At 39.3% G+C, this 17,935-nt stretch overlaps 2 protein-coding genes across 9 annotated transcripts in view; one reads left to right on the plus strand and one right to left on the minus strand.

Moving 5' to 3' along the window:
• Positions 1-1,474, minus strand: part of LOC102696655 (collagen alpha-1(VI) chain-like) — a 32,369-nt gene extending 30,895 nt beyond the window's left edge. The window contains exons 1-2 of the mRNA XM_069195236.1: positions 1,385-1,474; positions 647-787 (exon numbers count right to left, since the gene is read on the minus strand). Coding sequence (XP_069051337.1) covers positions 647-731 — 85 coding nt within the window. The 5' untranslated portion in view covers positions 732-787; positions 1,385-1,474. The remainder of the gene's footprint in view (positions 1-646; positions 788-1,384) is intronic.
• Positions 1,452-17,935, plus strand: part of col6a4a (collagen, type VI, alpha 4a) — a 56,289-nt gene continuing 39,805 nt past the window's right edge. For 3 of the 8 annotated variants that reach the window (XM_015356876.2, XM_015356878.2, XM_015356881.2), the window contains exons 1-5: positions 1,452-1,529; positions 5,762-5,967; positions 7,844-7,907; positions 15,487-15,587; positions 16,861-17,469. In XM_015356876.2, the coding sequence (XP_015212362.2) occupies positions 15,515-15,587; positions 16,861-17,469 (682 nt within the window). In that variant the 5' untranslated portion in view covers positions 1,452-1,529; positions 5,762-5,967; positions 7,844-7,907; positions 15,487-15,514. Of the gene's footprint in view, positions 1,530-5,761; positions 5,968-7,843; positions 7,908-13,285; positions 13,391-15,486; positions 15,588-16,860; positions 17,470-17,935 lie in introns of all 8 variants that reach the window. The other 5 variants (XM_015356873.2, XM_015356877.2, XM_015356879.2 and 2 more) reach the window with 3 other exon arrangements.

Consider the following 17,935-nt stretch of genomic DNA (forward strand, 5'->3'; position numbering starts at 1 on the left):
TACTATTTAAGCGCGTAAGATCTAAAGTTTATTTAATTACCTTAGCAGGGGCTGATTTTCTGTAATAGCTTTACCAATGCGTTTCCACTTTATTGAACCCCGGTGATTAGTTAACACTTCTAAGAAGACAATTCTCGCCTCCTCGGCGTCTTTTCATGCAAACTGTTTAGGTCAGTTATAGTAGCTTCTCTGATCTTTCAGCACGTTTATTGGTAACAGGGGTAAACATCATTTGTACAAAAAGTGAGTGAAAGTGTGCGTCTTCAACAAAAAGCAGATTTTTTAAATAACTTTTATTTTTGTCGTTGTTTCATTATCAGCTGAGTCAAATCAGGAATGAAAGCGCTGGCTGGCTCTATCTTGCTTTTTTTTTTATCAGATGTTAGTCCTGATTAGGAATACGTCTGCCCCACGCCAGGCAGGGGCCGGATTGAAAACGGCTAGGATTACGCCAGGGGTCCTGTGTATAGTACAGTAATGAAGTAACAAGACAAGCCGTATAAACAATGAAACCAATCATACAGCATGAGGAATGAGGGTGTCATGGTCGAATATGTGTTTATGGAAATGATCTAAATACGCGTGTGACATGTTTAGAAATGTCTGGACTGGAGCCCAAATCATAGCCATATGCAACATCTCTTACCGTAGAAATTATTTTTCACCTTGAGAAAGCCGTCCGCCGTGTACACGAAGTGCAGCAGGACAGCTGTCCTGAAAAGGGAGACCATGGCGGATGAATTGCCTGCTTCTCTTGGCGTGAGGATATCCTTATACAGTAGGTAACCTTTTAGAAAGCATAAAATAAGACAGCGTTTTATCTCAAGAAAAACTTTCATTAAGAGGTATGTTTTTTCAATTTAAAACTTCCTTAGCTGTATTAAGTACTTCAGTCTGAACACAGAGCTCTTGACAGCATGTTTTGAACGCCATGCTGGTAATAATTATGATTTTTTAAACATAAATGGAATATAATTACTGCCTTAACCTGCTCTCCTTAATCACTCCTTAAGATTATAAAAGCATATTATGAAAGTATATTATTATAATACAATACTTATTTTTAACATAAGGTTTCACTTCAAACAGTAATTCATATTATTTGTTATTTCTATGAGGACTGTTAAATTTTAACACAAAACAAAAGTAGATTTTCAAAATTTAATTACAAATAAAAACAATCTTTGGCCTTGGGACAGTGCCTGTTTTCAATAACTTTGTACATACTGTATGTTCTACAGCACCTTGTAAAATCTGTAGAAAATAGTGATTATTCCTATAAAAAAGAATACCTTTATTCTGAATCAAACATTCAATTACTACTACAATATTAAATATTTCAGTTTATTATTTCAGAGAAGATCATACACAGAAATGGTCTTACCTCGTTAGCTTTGCATTGTAAAGATTCTTTTCTTCTGCAGCTCCTTACCTCATCCAGGTGAGTGCTTCACTCTCCTCATGCAGGAAAGGGAGGAGAGTCTCCTTCAACACTCCCTCCTGGAGTGAACCGAGTCATCTCTTCTCAGGTGATGGTCCCATCAACATCATCAAACCATGAACCATTACAGTCTTTAATATAATAGTCTTTAACATCCCAGGCAAACAGACAAAATATGCATGCACTCCATTTCAACTTTTCAGTGCTGGCTTCAGCATCTGTATTTTCAAGAACTAGTCATTTTTAATGTTTAATGATTTAGTGCATAGGTAGTAGACCTAGAAGACTGTAGGTGATTTGTTGCTACTTAATTTACCACATTCAGAAGTTTGATATTGCAGTACAAGGACACAAGGCAATTGTAAAATAAAGTGATTGTAAACATCCTAATCAAACACATTTAAATATGGGAAGAGTTATGTGCTTTTTTGTTTATTATTTAATAGTTTCTGTTTTTGCTGCACCTCGACAGATATCTCCATGATTTAATTAATGTGAGCCATGGTACTTCTGTCTGTGTAACTGCTAAGGTTTGGTTGTGCTTCTTAATGACTTGAAGCCTTAGAGAACACCAGTGTCAGTGAATCTGTCATCTGAAAATATATAATGTACACTTATTTTATCCCTGGATAGGAGTGTGTAAAGTATTTGTTGAAATAGGTAATTAAGCACCCACTAGGGAAAAGATGAAGAATTTAATGGGAGGTTACAAATTTAAGAAATGATGTTCATTGCTCTTTACTGTCTATATTAGTTCAGAACATAGTTTGAGGTACGTTGGGCATGAGTGGGCTTGTCTGTGTTTGTGACTTTGATGGTAGAAGTGCACAGATGTTCTTTTTCCTCTTTAGTGGAGAAATGTATGACACTCCCCATCCAGAAAGTTTGAAAATTTGCTAGAGTACTGGCAAACAAGAACATCAGTGCGTATGGAAGATGACAAATGAGACGAAGCCATTTGACCCATTTAGTAGTTCGTTGCTGATCCAAGCAATTTGTAAAAGGAGCCTTGTTCTTGAAGTTTGTTCCCTACTCCCAAAACTCTTGGCATAAAAAAGTGCCTTCAGTTCTTATTTTTAAAGGCACTTTCATGCTGTTTTTGCTGATGTATCTGGCTGGTATTTCACGGTTTATTCTGAAGAACCCATGGTTCATATTGATGGATACTGACAGACTCTGGGTTGTGGTCTTTGTGTCTGTTTTGTAAGATGCCAAACAGAAATGAAAACAAGAGTAACTGTGATAACGTCTCAATGCCATTTTTTCAACATCCTGAATTACAGAGAGCAGTTTCAATCGAAAGGCACTGCCTCAGAAAGGGAAGAAGGTGAGGCTGTAGAATTCTGCACACTGGCTGTACTGTGTGGAATGTCAGTACAGTTGAGTTTGGTTGCATATGGGCTTTTGTGTAGTGTCCCAATCCTGACTGTCCTTATAGACTCTTCAATTCACAGTCTAAGTTGCCCATTCTCTGTTTTTTGTCTTACCCTCTATAGCATGCTGTCAGGAGTAAGCAAAGTCTCACATGTAGCTGCTTGTCTTCAGTTTAATTCCTTCCATTTTGACAGAAAGTTTCAATTCACAGGAATCTTGCTTTATCCCATCTCTCAAACTGCAAACTGGTTACACTGGTCTCATTGTTATTAATCTGTTTGTGAACCAGAGGGAGAGTTAAATACTGAAAGAAGTAATGAAAGTATAGAATTCCATTTTGTTCGTAAATGAACAAACCATGGCTAGTCATGGTTACACTTTCATAAATAATTAGAGTTCCAGATTTTTAAATTACTACAGTACACAGCTGCATTGTGGAATATCAGATTGTAATACATTATACTGTTTTACCATTTTTTGACATTAGTGGAATTGTGCCAGGCACACATCCAAATGATGTCACGCCCTTAGTGAAGATAAGCACAATGTGTTACTTGTAGCTTCACTAAAGATGCAGCGCAGTTTAATGGCTAAAATAGCATGGTCTCCTAAATCATTCAATCCAATCAAATCAAACTGCAATCAGTCAAAATCAGTATCAGTCATCGCTGACATTTCTCACTTTACAGACACTCTGAGGCAAAACCAGGTTTATCCCCGAATTAGATGGGGATTTCAAACAGCAGAAATGAGTTTCTAGGAAAGGAAACATTAGCTTCTCATCAGAAGTCCCTTGACATCTCCAGATTAAAAAAAAAATGTCTATATGCTCCTTTATAGGACTCCTGAGTACTGGGTTCAATGTTAAACATGGAAAATATCTGTCTCTAAATGTTCACATATTTAAAGTTTGTGAGAATGGCCCTTCAGTTCCAAAAATGTAGGGTTCTGCAATGTGTTAATAGAATCTCAGAGGCTTGATTTCCAATGAACTGTTGCCCTCAACATAAGAGACCTGTCAGATTTCGTTATTCAATATGTGGATGTGGCGGTCTCCATAGGAATCTTCAGCTGACGGACGAGTGTTTGCTTTATTTGTCCTGTCATCCATCAAATGACTCTGAAAAGAAGGGCGACGATGGTATGAGACTAAATTTACTTGGAGAACAAGTTTTAACACATTTCAGCCAGAGGCCTAATTTTCATGCGCCATGTAGTGGAAATCCACCATTTCTGGTGAATTTCTGCACTAAAACCACAACAAGCGGGCTTCATTGCTCAGAGATTAGTCGATGCATGCATTTTTGTGTTTCATTTTCACATGGAAACTCCTTGCAAAACTTAGCTACTGGAATTTGAACTTTGAAATAGAAAATCTGAATTTTATCCCACAATCTTACAATAAGATTTCATTTATGTTCATTTATGCTATGACGTAAATGCAATTATGGAGTATGATAGAATTTACACACTTGAGTTCAAATATTTCATCATAACCAATCCATTCTATGATTGTATGTAGAATAATGTAGAATAATGTTTAATATCCCAGCCAGCCAGCCATTGATAGCCACCATCAATGCACACAGAACCCAGACAGACTTATACGAAGTGAAGTGCAAATTGAAATAAGACAGTGGTATCTTTTTGCTTTGAATAATATATATTGAAGATTTGTTTGTGTGACCAATAACTGTGAGTCAGTGAAAGTAGAAGCAAACTAACGAAGGAGATTACAGGCATGGAGCCCCATGCCAGAGAACCACGCTATGTGAAGAATGTCACGTTAAGTGCTGCAGTAATTATCTCTATTAGAAAGGTTGACTGACAGACTCTGTAAGTGAAAGGAGGCTGCCCCAGCTCCCAGAACAGAGATTGTTTACATTGGTTTTCTCAGCTTAAGAGAAGGATCCGTGAAGTTTATATTTTGTGAATCGAATGCTTCTAGGATTCTGGAATACATTATTCCCTTGCCAGCGATGGAATGTGGACAGACAGAAGAAGTGGTGAATAAAAGCAGATCGACAAGCAGAGGCATATGTTAAGTTGCTGCTGCAACCTAAGATTGAAATAGCACAGTGCATGAGTTTCTATCTCAGGTTCATTAAGCATTTATCTGTTTGTGCTTCTGCAGTGCTTCCTTGGTACATCTGTAGATGATATCTCAACTTAGCCCTGAAACAAAATCTCTTCCAAATCACTAATACAAAATCCGGACAGTATATCTTTGCCTAATAAGTATACATACACAAATGTTAATGTTTCCAGTTTTTTTATACCGCTTTTATTTACTGATGAATTTTAGAAAAGATATAAAAGTAATGAGCATTACACAGCAGATAACTTCCTTTTGCAGAACTTGTCTGGCAAGGCCACAGAAGGATATCATATTAGTCTTCTTTTCCTTTTAAAGCAATAGAAGATTCTAAGACTTAGGAGCTATGAATCTGCTTTATATAGTCTAACTCATTCAATACCTACCCAGCACACCACTGATAGTAAAGAAAAACTATTGTGTAACAGAGGCCTATCAGAGAAAAGTGTCAACCTAATAACTTTAACCTACTGCTTTATTAGTAAAATGAAATAAAAATAAATTCATAAGACAAACACAGTCAGGTGTGGATGTGATTACATGACTAACAATTATTCAACTTCACCAAAAGTAGTTAAAGTTGGTCCAATGATTTAATGTAGTGTCAGAATTAAAAAAAAAACGTTAACAGTAATTTACTTTGAAATAAACCAGAGTAAAACGACCCCGAATAAAACCAGCAGAAGATTTCCTTTTTGCTTGAGACGTCCTCCGTGCAGGGATTCTGGAGCGCACAGCAAACCAGCGGTATCAGTGATCAGCGCAACTGACTGCGCAGAGAATCTGCAAAACCAAATATATACAAGACGGAGTAAATATAACTAAAAAAAAAAACCTTTTTCCATTTAAAGGTGCGGCCCGTTTATTTTGAACTCCCTGTTCGTCTGATGGTGCCAGTGTGGATGCTTTATGGACAAATGAATCCAGCTTGTGTCCAGCAGCCTACCTTCTCGCGTCCGGGGCGGGAGCCGAGGAGGGGCTGGACAGCATTAACAGCCAGCGACCGTCGGTGAGCGCACGGAGTCGGATTTCCCGAGCTCTTCAAAGGCGCATCTCTGTGAGTATTGCAATGGCACTTGAAGTCAGTCCGATTCTTTCCTAACCTGTTTATAACAGATTTAGATATCCTGGTTAAATATTTTATGTTTAAACATATGCATACTTGCGGTATTGGTTTTCAGTGTCTCGAGGAAGCGCATTTCTTTATTCCTTAATATTACCGTGCCAGTGTGGCATATTAAATGACATATTATTTGGGGCCATTTTATAATGACATTATGGAGGGGCTTTGCTGGTTCGAAGCCGGTTGTGCTTGTGTGGAGTTTGCATGTTTCCGCCTTCGTCGGTGTTTTTTCAGGGTATCCCAGTTTCCTCCACACACCGCGCAGGTTAATTTGTTTTTCTGACCTGCCACCCGTATGCGCGCGTTTGCCCCGAGACAGACTGGCACATACAGTCCGCTTTATGCGCTGTTCCTGGCGAGCTGGAATTCTCTCACATTTTTCTTTTAACTTAATCAGAAAATGGCTAAGTGTTATAGAGAATAATTTAGAGTATTCTCCAGGAATAACGCGGTTACGGAAAATGAACGGGTGTTTATAAGATGATAGTTATAGAGTCTGCTCATTTGGCTGCAGGAGATTTTATCTTATCAGTATTTGAAAACGAATGTCATTTTGATCATTATTCTCTAATGAAACAAAGTGTAAAATTAAAAAAAAAAGTTTTCTAAATTGTTGTGAAGGTGGATCAAACTTGCCTAACTGCATGTTCATCTTTTATTAAATTCTTCATAAAATGTTTAGTTCGCCCTCAATTTATTTATTTATATTTTTGGCATATTGTGAGGACTTCTCAGCAGCCATTATTTCAAGATTCCTCCTTGTTTGCTATGCGAGATGTTTAACTGATACCGATCTATTTCTGTTTGTATTGCACATTGATTCTAGCTCACCAGCATTGCGGAGCTCTTCAGCGCAATTTCTTATTCCAAAGAATGTCATGAACCGTGGACCTCCAACTTCATGTTATTTCTGGAACAAAAGCAAAGCTTTGGCTCTTTGCAGCAAAATACATTTCTTCCTCTACACGAAGGTCTTATCCCGATTTAAAAAACGGCAAGCACACATAGACATGGTATTGTATTCCACCAGCGTGCGGGTATATCCAGCCTGATCCAGCTACTTGCAAAAATTCAACTGCGTAACATAAGAAGACAGAACTTGTCGAAATTACATTTATTCAGTGTTTCAGAAGTATAGATATAGTTCTTTTTAAAACGAATAGGCGTGCGCACTGATGAGAAAAAAGGCATTATCTACCGTTTAAGTTAGAGGTTGGAACAAGTTGCCCAAGAATCAAATCACTCTGCATTATGACCAGGCTGAAATAAGCTCAAACAAAATATGACTGATTCCAGGCACATGATTGAAAGACGTTTTGCTACTCAGGGGGAAATTAACAGCTTTTAAATCTCATTAGAACCAGTGATTTGTCCTGACAACACATTTGTTTTAATGTGACGCTTTTCATTTTGGACTGACGCTGCAGCACTAATATGTTTATACTGAGCTTAATTATTTAGCTCTTCGGACTGAGAGGCAGCTTGCAGGCTCAGAGGTTGGCACTGCAGCCTCAGAGCTCTGGGATCAACTCCAGACCATGCAGCCTGCTCTGGAGTGTATACTGTACGTTCTTCCCACATTCATGGCCAGTGCCTTTCCAGGAACATCTTGCCCAGGCGAATTTGCTCTTTAAGTTGTCCATACTTATTTCCTGCAATGGACTTGTGTCGCAGGCAGGATGTAGTCCCATTGTGCACTCTGAGCGTGTGAGATGAGGTCTGGGTTAACAGGGATATACTGTAGGGCTTCTAGATGTTGGATGGATGACACCGAACTGAGGGATCCTGTTTATTTGTTATTTTCACCAAGGGTTTGACAGAGTCCTCACAGGAGAGCCAATGCACCCCTGAAGAAAAAGCCCACACTTTGGCAGGTAAGCAACATTTTACAACTAAATCATCATTACCAGTATGAGAAACTGATATACTGGTTTATGGCTTCTGGTACAATATACTATTAACTGCAGGGTAGAATGTTAAAGGTTTTGAATGACAAGATTTTTATTCGCCGTCCTCCTCTGAATCTGAAACCTTTGCATTTTGACCCACTAAATGTAAGATGAAAAGCTTGCTGGTGGTGGTACAAGGCTCCAGAAATAAAAGAAAAATACAAGGGGGTTTATATAGCCCAGCCACTGTGGAATGAACATCTCTGCAAGTCAAATGAATGTAAATTTCACTAATGTGGTTTTGTACACATTCATTCATGTGCATTTGGTTGACGGCAGAGACCAAAAAAGATCAATCAGAGAACTCCCCCAGTTTTCTTTAAATCAGGAACATGTAGAACAAGGTCTGTAAAAGAGCTGTGTAACATGTCTTTGCGCATAAAGATAGCTGTGACAGACCCCAGACTCAAGCAGGGAGGTTTCAAAGGGTCTGCACACACAATAACTCACCATGATCCTGAGATGTTTGCCTTTTAAGGTCAAACAAAAACACGGCACATGAAACACCCCCAAAAAAAAAAAAAAGCTCCCAGGCACAGATGCTACTGCTGTGCACACCCTTTAAATACCAACAAAAACGTAATTACACTAATGTGTAAATGTGTGTTCTAAATTCCTTACCAATCAACTAATAACCACACCAGTTCCAACGCATAACTTCAGCACACTAAAAGACCAGCTCCTCTACCGCGGCGGAGTGTTGCACCACTCAGTTCCACAGGAGCATGACGTCACCTCTGTGACCCGCTCAGCATGTGGATGTCCACAGGTGATTTACAGGCTGTGTCACGGCTTCAAGTGTCAGGTTTTCTGTAACTCTGCAATCCCCTTTTAACGATACCTGTCACACGTGTGGTGTGAGAACCTGTTGGTAGCAGGTAATGCATGTCCCCTTTAAGAGCGTTGCTTGTTTGATTTTTAGGGTGTTGCTCATGTGATTTGCAGAGGTCAAGGCACAGAACCACCAGTACAAAGCGGAAATATTACAATCATTACAGGAATATGAACATCAAGATCTGACCTCTCTTAGCAGTGACACTAATTGATACAGTATTTAGTAGCATTTAGTAACACCTTCTCCTGATTGGAGTTTTCATTCGAAGCTCTTCAGAACCCTGGAATGAGAAAATACATTTGTATATAATGCGTTTAAAATGAAGAAAATTGAGCACTTGGAGAGTGTTGATTTAGGTATCTTGTTTATGGCACCTACAAAGAAATAAATTTTACTTCAGAAGTTCAAAACTACACTTAAATCAACACCAGTCTACTAATTATGAGTACTAAATGCCATGCATCTTAATTCATTGTAAGATATGTATCCTGTGTTGTCGTGAGCTCAATAACTGAATCACAAAAGTCGGCTAATTGGTACAGTGTAGAATGGTGAACAAGGATCCTTGTTTATGCAGTGTTGGAATTTAACATGCGAGATTTATACCAAATACAGCTGCACAGTTACATTCTTAATGGTGCTGTTGGGTTCTTGGGGACTGCTAAAACAAGGAGACCACACACGCATTGGTCAATTTAGCGTTTTGTCTGGACTAAGTTTCCTGTTTAAGTTGATTTTTTTAGGCTAATTATCTTTTTCTGCTTCTCCTGGTCAAAGAACCTCCCCCGAAAGAATGATTCTTTTCTATTAGTGTTTTCCAAGTAAGGTCAGTTTCTGCTGTAATGTGATTTCCGATGGTGTCTGCAAACTTTATGTAACAGAACTTACAAAAAAAAACCCAGAAAATAAATCCATGAAAAGCTGCAGAGTATGAATTATAAAGCCACCCATATCTTAAATTACCTGTTGGCACAATTTGTGAGAGAAGAAACGATGGTAAAATTGAACGCCAGGGCCTTCAAGATGCACAAAAACCGGAGCTTGCAAACTATTCACCTCTTTTCAGTGACGTCTCATTTTGTTGAAGTACGACTGTGTTACTTGTATTGAAATGACTCCTTTTAATGAAACACTCAAATCGAAAAGAAAAATCAAAAATGAAAATGTTTTTGCATAGGCACTGTATATAAACGAATGAGTCGAATTGCTTTCTAACATAAAAGACTGGGCTCTGTCACACTGGTGTATTGTTGAAGTAGAAGGAGGAGAGTATCTGGGCGAACAGGTAGAAGAAAAGGTCTCTGGCTCTAACTCTTGTTCATGTGAAACTGAAACAATGGAAGAACATGTGAAAAATGTCAGAGTAACAGCTTCTGTTACCTATCACCCTGCCTGACGCCCTGTGCCCTGACTAGTGTAACCTTTCTTGCTGCTTAGAAATTTAACAGATGGCTAAGGAGTTGAGGCTCTAACATCAACAAGTGCAGATAAAGCCAACCACACACACACACACATCCAAAGCCACGAGTATCATCAAAAGAAAGTAGCACAGCTGGGCTTCGACAGTCAGTTGTCTGTGTGGCAGATTCTTCCTTGTCCTTCTTCACACAAAAACCTCTTTCTAGGGGTTCTTGAGGGAGAGCTGAAACAGATTAGCAGCTTAGAAAATCTGTTTTTAGGTACATATTTTCTCAGCTTCAACAGTGCCGTGAATGTCTAGTCTAAGGAGTAGAACAATATGTGCACAGTATGTGATAAAAAATACACATGACATGGTGTCGAGTGACATCTACAGCACTCTAGGGACTACCGAGTGTTTTTTTTTACACGAGGGAATGCATTGGTATCGAGCAATAAGCTTATATTATAGAAGTTTAGGAGTTGCAGGAAATTATTATTTTAGAACCTCTTCTTTTCACTGTTAATGAAGTGCCAACGTTATGGAGCACGCACAGTTCTTTTTTCATGACTTGAGCTCTGCAAAGGTTGGTCCTGTTGAGCATCCGTTCAACGTGACGCAGGCTGCTTCCAGTGGGAATATCCGGTCAAACTCCTTTTTGAGTCTCTGCCAATTATGCTGTCTCTTGAGGGAAACACTGACAGCACAGGACACTCGTTTCCGATGCTTGTGAGCAAAACATTCTCTCACTCCTGATGGAAAAACTTATTTTGCTTTTGCTTTGATTGATCGGCGTCTGCGTTCATGATGATCCAAATGGGTAAAAATAAGCTTTGGAATTTTGCCTAGTCCTGGCAAACAGCATTTAGCTTTTTTTGAAATTCCTACAATATAGCCGAGCTTTGACCTTGTTTAACATTTGTTAGCAGATATTTAGCTTTGTTATTTGTCATTCAATAAGGGATGAAAATGGGTGGGAAAATGATAAATCGGGGAGCAAAAGCGTAATTGGACAGGGCTCAGGAGCTCACAGTGCTACATTTTAATGGGAGTGAGATCGGTTTGCAACAGCTTGCAATGTAAATATTTCCACAACTTGGGTAACATATTAACAGGGTTTTCATAATCGTTTTGTGAGCTACTCTTTGACAGGCTGGGAGCAAAGCGTTCACTTTAGACATACGACCACCGCATCACTCTTAACACAAACAACACTCTTAACACAAATCCTGCTAGAATGCTTTGCATGGGGTTGACAGCCATTTTGTATTTACCCACTGTGATGCAGGCGTATTTAAATAGACAGAGGTCGGTAAAACGGAGGCACAGTCACTAGGTAAAAAAAACAATGCATGAAAACTCAACCCCTCCCACCAAAATAGCGTTAAGCTCCTCTTTGCGCTCTCTGAGCACTTGTTGTGTTTCTTGGGGAGCTAATCTGCTTACCAGCTCCAACAAGTCTGAAGTCTCATGTTAACCTGACCCCTGAGGTCATCAAGGGTCATCAGCTGGATGAGCACCTCTTTCCCTCCCTCTATGCACTGCAAAACAGAGGCTCTGCAGGCTTTCCAAACATCAGGTACAGCCCGACACTGGAATTCTCCACTTCCTGGTTTTTAAAATGTCACCCAGTCAATTTCAACTTCTTCCAATTGGTCAGATGACTGAGGACGGCAGGTCATTCCCCAAAGCTTTCTGGGAATGAAGATCGTATAAGGGGTGCCATTTCGTCTCAACCTGACTTCTTGTTGCACTACAAATATGCAACAAGACTTAACAGCGAAATGAGGAAAAGCTTTTAATTATATCGGAATTTTAATCCTTATAATATAATCATTGAAAATAGATGACAGCAAGTGCTTAGTGGTTGGATACAGTAGCAGATACAGCATGCATCACTGAAATGGAGCCTCACTGATTTTGATAAAAACTAATCTTCTGATCTACAACATATCACCATTCAGCAGATTCAGAATAGTCTTCTGCTGATTGTTTTGATATATCTTTCAAAGATGATAATGTAAATCTCATAAATTACTTCCATACACTGTACACTATGTTGAAAACAGATGTGGTATTTCATGAAGAAAAGTCCATGTATAGAAGTGTCTAAAGTCAACAGAAACATATTGGAGTACCTCCAAATTATAAACACAATCTTATTGTGCCTATGTGCTGTCTGTATAATTGTGTTGAACCCTGATCCAGAAATATGATAAATATAAAGTATTTATATTTAAATGCATAAATAAAGCGTTCTCCAGTCTTGCTTTGTCTGAAATGTAAATCTCACAGTTGTTGCATGTGACTAGTGTTCTGTGTTGTATAGAAAGAGGAGTTGTAAAATTGACTGTAAAATACAACAGGATTTTTACAACAGGTGAGATTAAAAATTGATTTTGTGACCTGGAATTATAATGCCAGCAAAATGTATAAAGGACCTTGTGATATGTTCAACATACTACTACTACTACTGTAGCTGGAGCTACAGAGAAGGCACAACAACACCTTTACTTCCTCAGACAATTGAAAAAATGTGGTCTGTCTTCAGCGGTCCTGACCACGTCACTGGTGCGCTGTGGAGAGTGGCTCACATGTGGGATTACAGTGTGGTTTGGCAGCAGCGCGTTGTCTGACCAGAGGGCATTACAGGGGGGTGATCAGGTCAGCCCAGTCCATCACTGGGCTCAGCTTCCCTCTTTTCAGACATTTTACTACTTGCTGCCTCAGGAAGGCTGGAAGTATCGCTAAGGATATCCGTCATCCTGGTTCCTCACTTTTCTCCCCCCCTTCCCTCTGGTGAGCTTTCTAGGAGCATAAAGACACGAACGTCTAGACTCAGAGACTGTCAGGCTGTCAAATTATTAACTCTACAACCGGCTCACACTGATGTGTTTTTTCTCTAAGATGTATGTTTTTTAACATGTTGTTGCTGCTGGTGTTCTGTGTTCTTGTTTTTGGTGTTTCCTTGATGTTTTTGTAGAGGAGCATACATGCAAATAGGTTTTTCATTGCATTTGTGCCTTTGATAATAAAGTCTACTCTACAACGTGCTTTTCTACACAAAAGCAGAAAACAACAGAGCTGAATAAATCAGAAATGATTGCGAAGAAGTGAAGGATTTGAAAGTGCTGACATACTTGAATGATCAGGAGCCATAGAACAGAAAGCAAGGTCTGTCCTGTCAGTTTTCTGAGTCTTTTGTGTGAAACTAAAACAGGGTCAGAGACAATAGACAGAGAGCTGTGTAGTGAAGAAACAATTCACTGTTGTAGTCAGGAGATGATTTAAATTAGAGAAGTTTTAGGTTGGAGAGTGACTTACATTTAAGATTTTAATTCATATTTCAATTTCTAAAATACCAGTATACTTTGTTAAACTGTCAAATTGGGCTAATCAGAAACCACAAAATTATATTTTTTCTTTTTCATTGTTTTATGGTGTATTTGTGGTAAGATGAATAAATAACAGAGAATTAGACATTCAGCTCCTTGAAATATTTTGATAAACAAATAATAACATTTCCAATACTTTTTAGAAGTAAAAGACTTTCTTTCAAACAGAATGAGATTCTTGTCCTGTAGTTGATGTTTTATTAACTTAACTGTGAAAGGCTTTGTAATAATTTATATGCTTGTAATGTAAAGCACATGCTTATGTGACCAAAGAGGAAATACTGTAATTGTTTCTTTTGAAAACCTGCCTCATATGTTATGAAAACATGAAGGAAATGGAAATACATTAGTATTCTGCCTAGAGAACAGACACGACTCTTGTGTAAATTTAGAGACAAGCTTATTGATTTGACACTGGCACAATGCTCATGAGTAATTTTAAAAAAGGGGGAAAAGGGGAATCAACTGGTGAATCTCTCCCAAAAATCGAGCCCCTGAGTCAGCTGTTTGAGAAATCAATACGCAAACTCTCCGTACATCAAGGAACAACAAAGTTCATTGCACCCATGTATTGTACTATCACACATTACTTGACAAGACAGGAGCAGTTTGAATGGGTAAGGTTCCCAGAAATAAATGACATATTTAATTAAATTAAAGTTTCACAATCAATTGTAACACAATGCAGAAAGCTACAATGATCATAAATAACTCATCCCATTTGTTCGTCACATGTCATATTGATTGTCACCTGACTTAATTAAAGAAAAGACGCAGGAAGAGTTACTGAAAGGGCTGTTAATAAATGACTAACACATGTCACACACTTCATTTACCTTCCTGTTATAAATGTTCAGGTTCTTCTTCCTAGAAAAAGATGCAGCAGACACCTGTTATTCAGAGTACATGGCGCAGACACTATATAGACAATACAGTTTATCTATACATTTTCAAAACTGTACATGTCTAGAAACCCTCACATTTAGAGAGTTAATCTTCATTTTGTTTTAAATAAATCCAAATAAAATGACACTTTTTTCATTAACAATAATTACCAGAGTTATGTGCTCCATCTCAACTACTAATCTTATTTTTTATATAAACAATGGGAAACGAGAGAAAGGAATCAAATGGTTCTCTTTTAGCACAGTTAAAAAAATTTAGGTTGTTTGATCTTGGGAAAAAAATCTTTGTACTTAGAATTCCTCATTCCTGCTGTTTTTCCAGCTGGAGTTTTTCTTGCCTGTAAACTGGCTGAACTACTATTCTCCGGCCCATTGTTTTGTCTGAAAGATCTCACAGCTGCTCTACGTGATCACTGCTCAGTGTTGTACAATAAGAAAAGTTGAAAAGTTTACTGGACAATACCAAAATGCTATTTTTTGCATAACAATTAATAATGTGTACAGTGATTATTCTTGTAAATGCTTGTGACGGATAATTTGGGTGACAAAATGTGATTTGGTTTTCAAATGAAAACAATCTTTTTTACAGTATTTCCTGTTTTGAGCAGTGAAATATTTTTCATCGCCTGTAGCGATGGGAAAAGATTAAAAGAAATGGATGGAGCCAAATTTAAGATGATATTGGCCAAGATGTGCTTTTTAAAATGAAAAACATTAAATACTGTATGATGTTTTTATTTAAATTGCTTTTTAAAATTGTAATAATAAAATAGACAAAACCGTTACATTGGAGGGTCTAGGAAAATAATATGGTGTCAGCTCAACTTGTATACCATCACAACTTACTGCTCTGTATTCTGGAAGAATTACAGTGTTATTCACTGCAAAATGTTCAAAGCAAAATGTTTTCCCGTGGATTATAGTACAGACAACAGTGTTCCCACAGCCTTTTCTATGGTTTGTATTGCAGGAACAGTGACTTCCAATTAGTTTCCAGCATGGAGATGATACAATTTCTGTCTGCCTTCTTGTTTGCCTTTTGTCTTCCCGTAAACAATGCTCAAAAGACAGGTAGGTAATTGCGAATAAAAGAGATCTTGATGTTAATCAAGGTTATCACATTCAGGTCTTGGTTATTCAAGCCCTAACCCTTCAAGAATAATCTAATAATTAAATTGTTGAACACCCAGTGAGCCTATTTACAGGTGTTACAGGCCTTACAGTGCCCTCTAGTGTCTTTGTTGTCTTTGCTAAAGGCTGGCCTGCCAGAGCCTCCTTCTGTTCCCAAACAACCCATGAAACGTTCCTCGTAGAGGCATGTGTACTGCAGTGTGCCACAAAGTGGTTATAATATTTGTGCCTGTGAATGTGTTGTTGAGTGTTTCCCCACCCATCCATTGTATTTTGTAACTAACTCAGGCACCAGAACCAAAGGACGGAACAGAACCCTAACACAGAGGAGGCTGAATTCCATTTTGCACAGAAAGGATAGCATTCTTTTTAAGTATGGGCTTAGCCTTTCTGTACTGATCACACTCCCAGTGGGTCTCTAGAAAAACAATATTTTGTTTCATCTAACAATGTAACTTGGCTCTGTTCCACTAAATAGGGTCACAGCAGGGAGTGCTGCTATGTTGCTTTCAGTTTCTGCTTATGCCCTACGGACAGACTCCAGCAAGTTGTGACCCTCATCAGGATAGGCACAACATTTCAGAGCTTTGCTTTATTAGAACCACTGTTTCTATTTAAAGCAGTGGCTAAAACTTCTCAGGATTTATGTAAGAGATTAATCACCTATTCATTTCTAACATAACATTACATTAGATTATACAATTTCTTGCATTAGGAATTTGTCTTTTTGCATACACCGGCTTGCTCTCCATGAGACACAGACACACAGACAGGGAGAGAAACTTGGGGTCAGAGCGAAGGGTCAGCCATTGTACAGTGCCCTTGGAGCAGTTGGGGTTAAGGGCCTTGCTCGGGGGCCCAACGGAGTAGGATTCCTCTGCCGGCTGCAGGATTTGAACCGGCAACCTTCTAGCCACAGGCGCAGATCCTGAGCCACAGAGCCACCACTCCGCCCCTCTAGGATTCTATTTCTATTTCTAGGAGAATCCCGATTCTGTGTCCTGGTCTACCATTTTAGTGGCTTCATAGCCACTGCCAATTCAGTTGACTTTGGCTGAGAAAAAGGCAGAAAACATTTAGTCAAACTAAAAATCAAAAATCAGATTCTGAAACTGAAGAACCAGACTGAAAGCGCAGTGCCATTCTGAGTTCTGGTCCTGTGCTTGTGCTGCTCTGTTGTGATTAATTGCCCGGCGCTGTGTCTTACCTGCAGTTTGCACAGAGGAGACTGCTGCAGACATCGTGTTCTTGGTGGATGGCTCGTGGAGTATCGGAACGGAAAACTTTCAGCAGATCCGGGACTTCCTCTATGCCCTTATAGACAGCTTTGATGTGGGAGCAGATAAAGTACAGATTGGGCTCATTCAGTACAGCAACAGTCCCCGAACAGAGTTTACCCTCAACCAGTATCAGAACAAACAGGACATTCTAACATACATACAGTCCCTTCCTTACAAGGGTGGGGGCACAAGGACAGGCCTGGGGCTCAGTTATATGCTGGACAACCACTTCACAGAAGCAGCAGGGAGCCGAGTGGGTGAAGGGGTGCCACAGGTGGCCATTGTGATCACAGACGGCCAGTCCCAGGACACCGTGAAGCAGGCCGCCGAAGAGGTGAAGAACAGCGGTATCACGCTCTACGCCATTGGGATAAAAGAGGCAGTGTTGGAAGAGCTGAACGAGATAGCCAGCGACCCGGACGACAAGTTTGTGTACAACGTGGATGACTTTGCTGCCCTGCAGGGCATCTCGAAGAATTTCGTCCAGGTTCTGTGCACCACTGTGGAGGAGTCAAAGCGTCAGACTCTTCAGGTTTCAAAAGGTAAACGATACACTGGGCTCTTGCAGTCTCAGCTAAACAGTTTGATTTTTGCTTCATGTCAGATCCTACCTTTTGCCACTGAGACATGACTATTTGCATTGGTTCTTGGCTTCTAAAGAACGAGACATCTTCTAAAGGACAAATGCACACAAGTCATGTATGTTCTTGTTGATAGACTCAAACAACCAGGAAAGCTGGATTTCATCGTCTATATGTCATGGTGCCGCTGTGGCAAATAAAGGAAAATTACAGGGCCCAAGTATCTGAAGTAAATAGCAAAACCAACAATGATTTCCTCCGCAGGAACAGAGACAGGTGAACCGTTGTACTGTGCGACAGTAGTTGCACCTTTCTAGCCTACAGTAACAGGCTGGTGAGCATGAGACGGATGCCACGTGACCTCACTGTACTTCACCATGTACTGGTGCTTAAAGCACAACATGCCCTGTATGAACAGACATCGCAC

The sequence above is a fragment of the Lepisosteus oculatus genome, chromosome 10 (assembly GCF_040954835.1).
Source record: "Lepisosteus oculatus isolate fLepOcu1 chromosome 10, fLepOcu1.hap2, whole genome shotgun sequence".
In the NCBI taxonomy this organism is placed as follows: domain Eukaryota; kingdom Metazoa; phylum Chordata; class Actinopteri; order Semionotiformes; family Lepisosteidae; genus Lepisosteus; species Lepisosteus oculatus.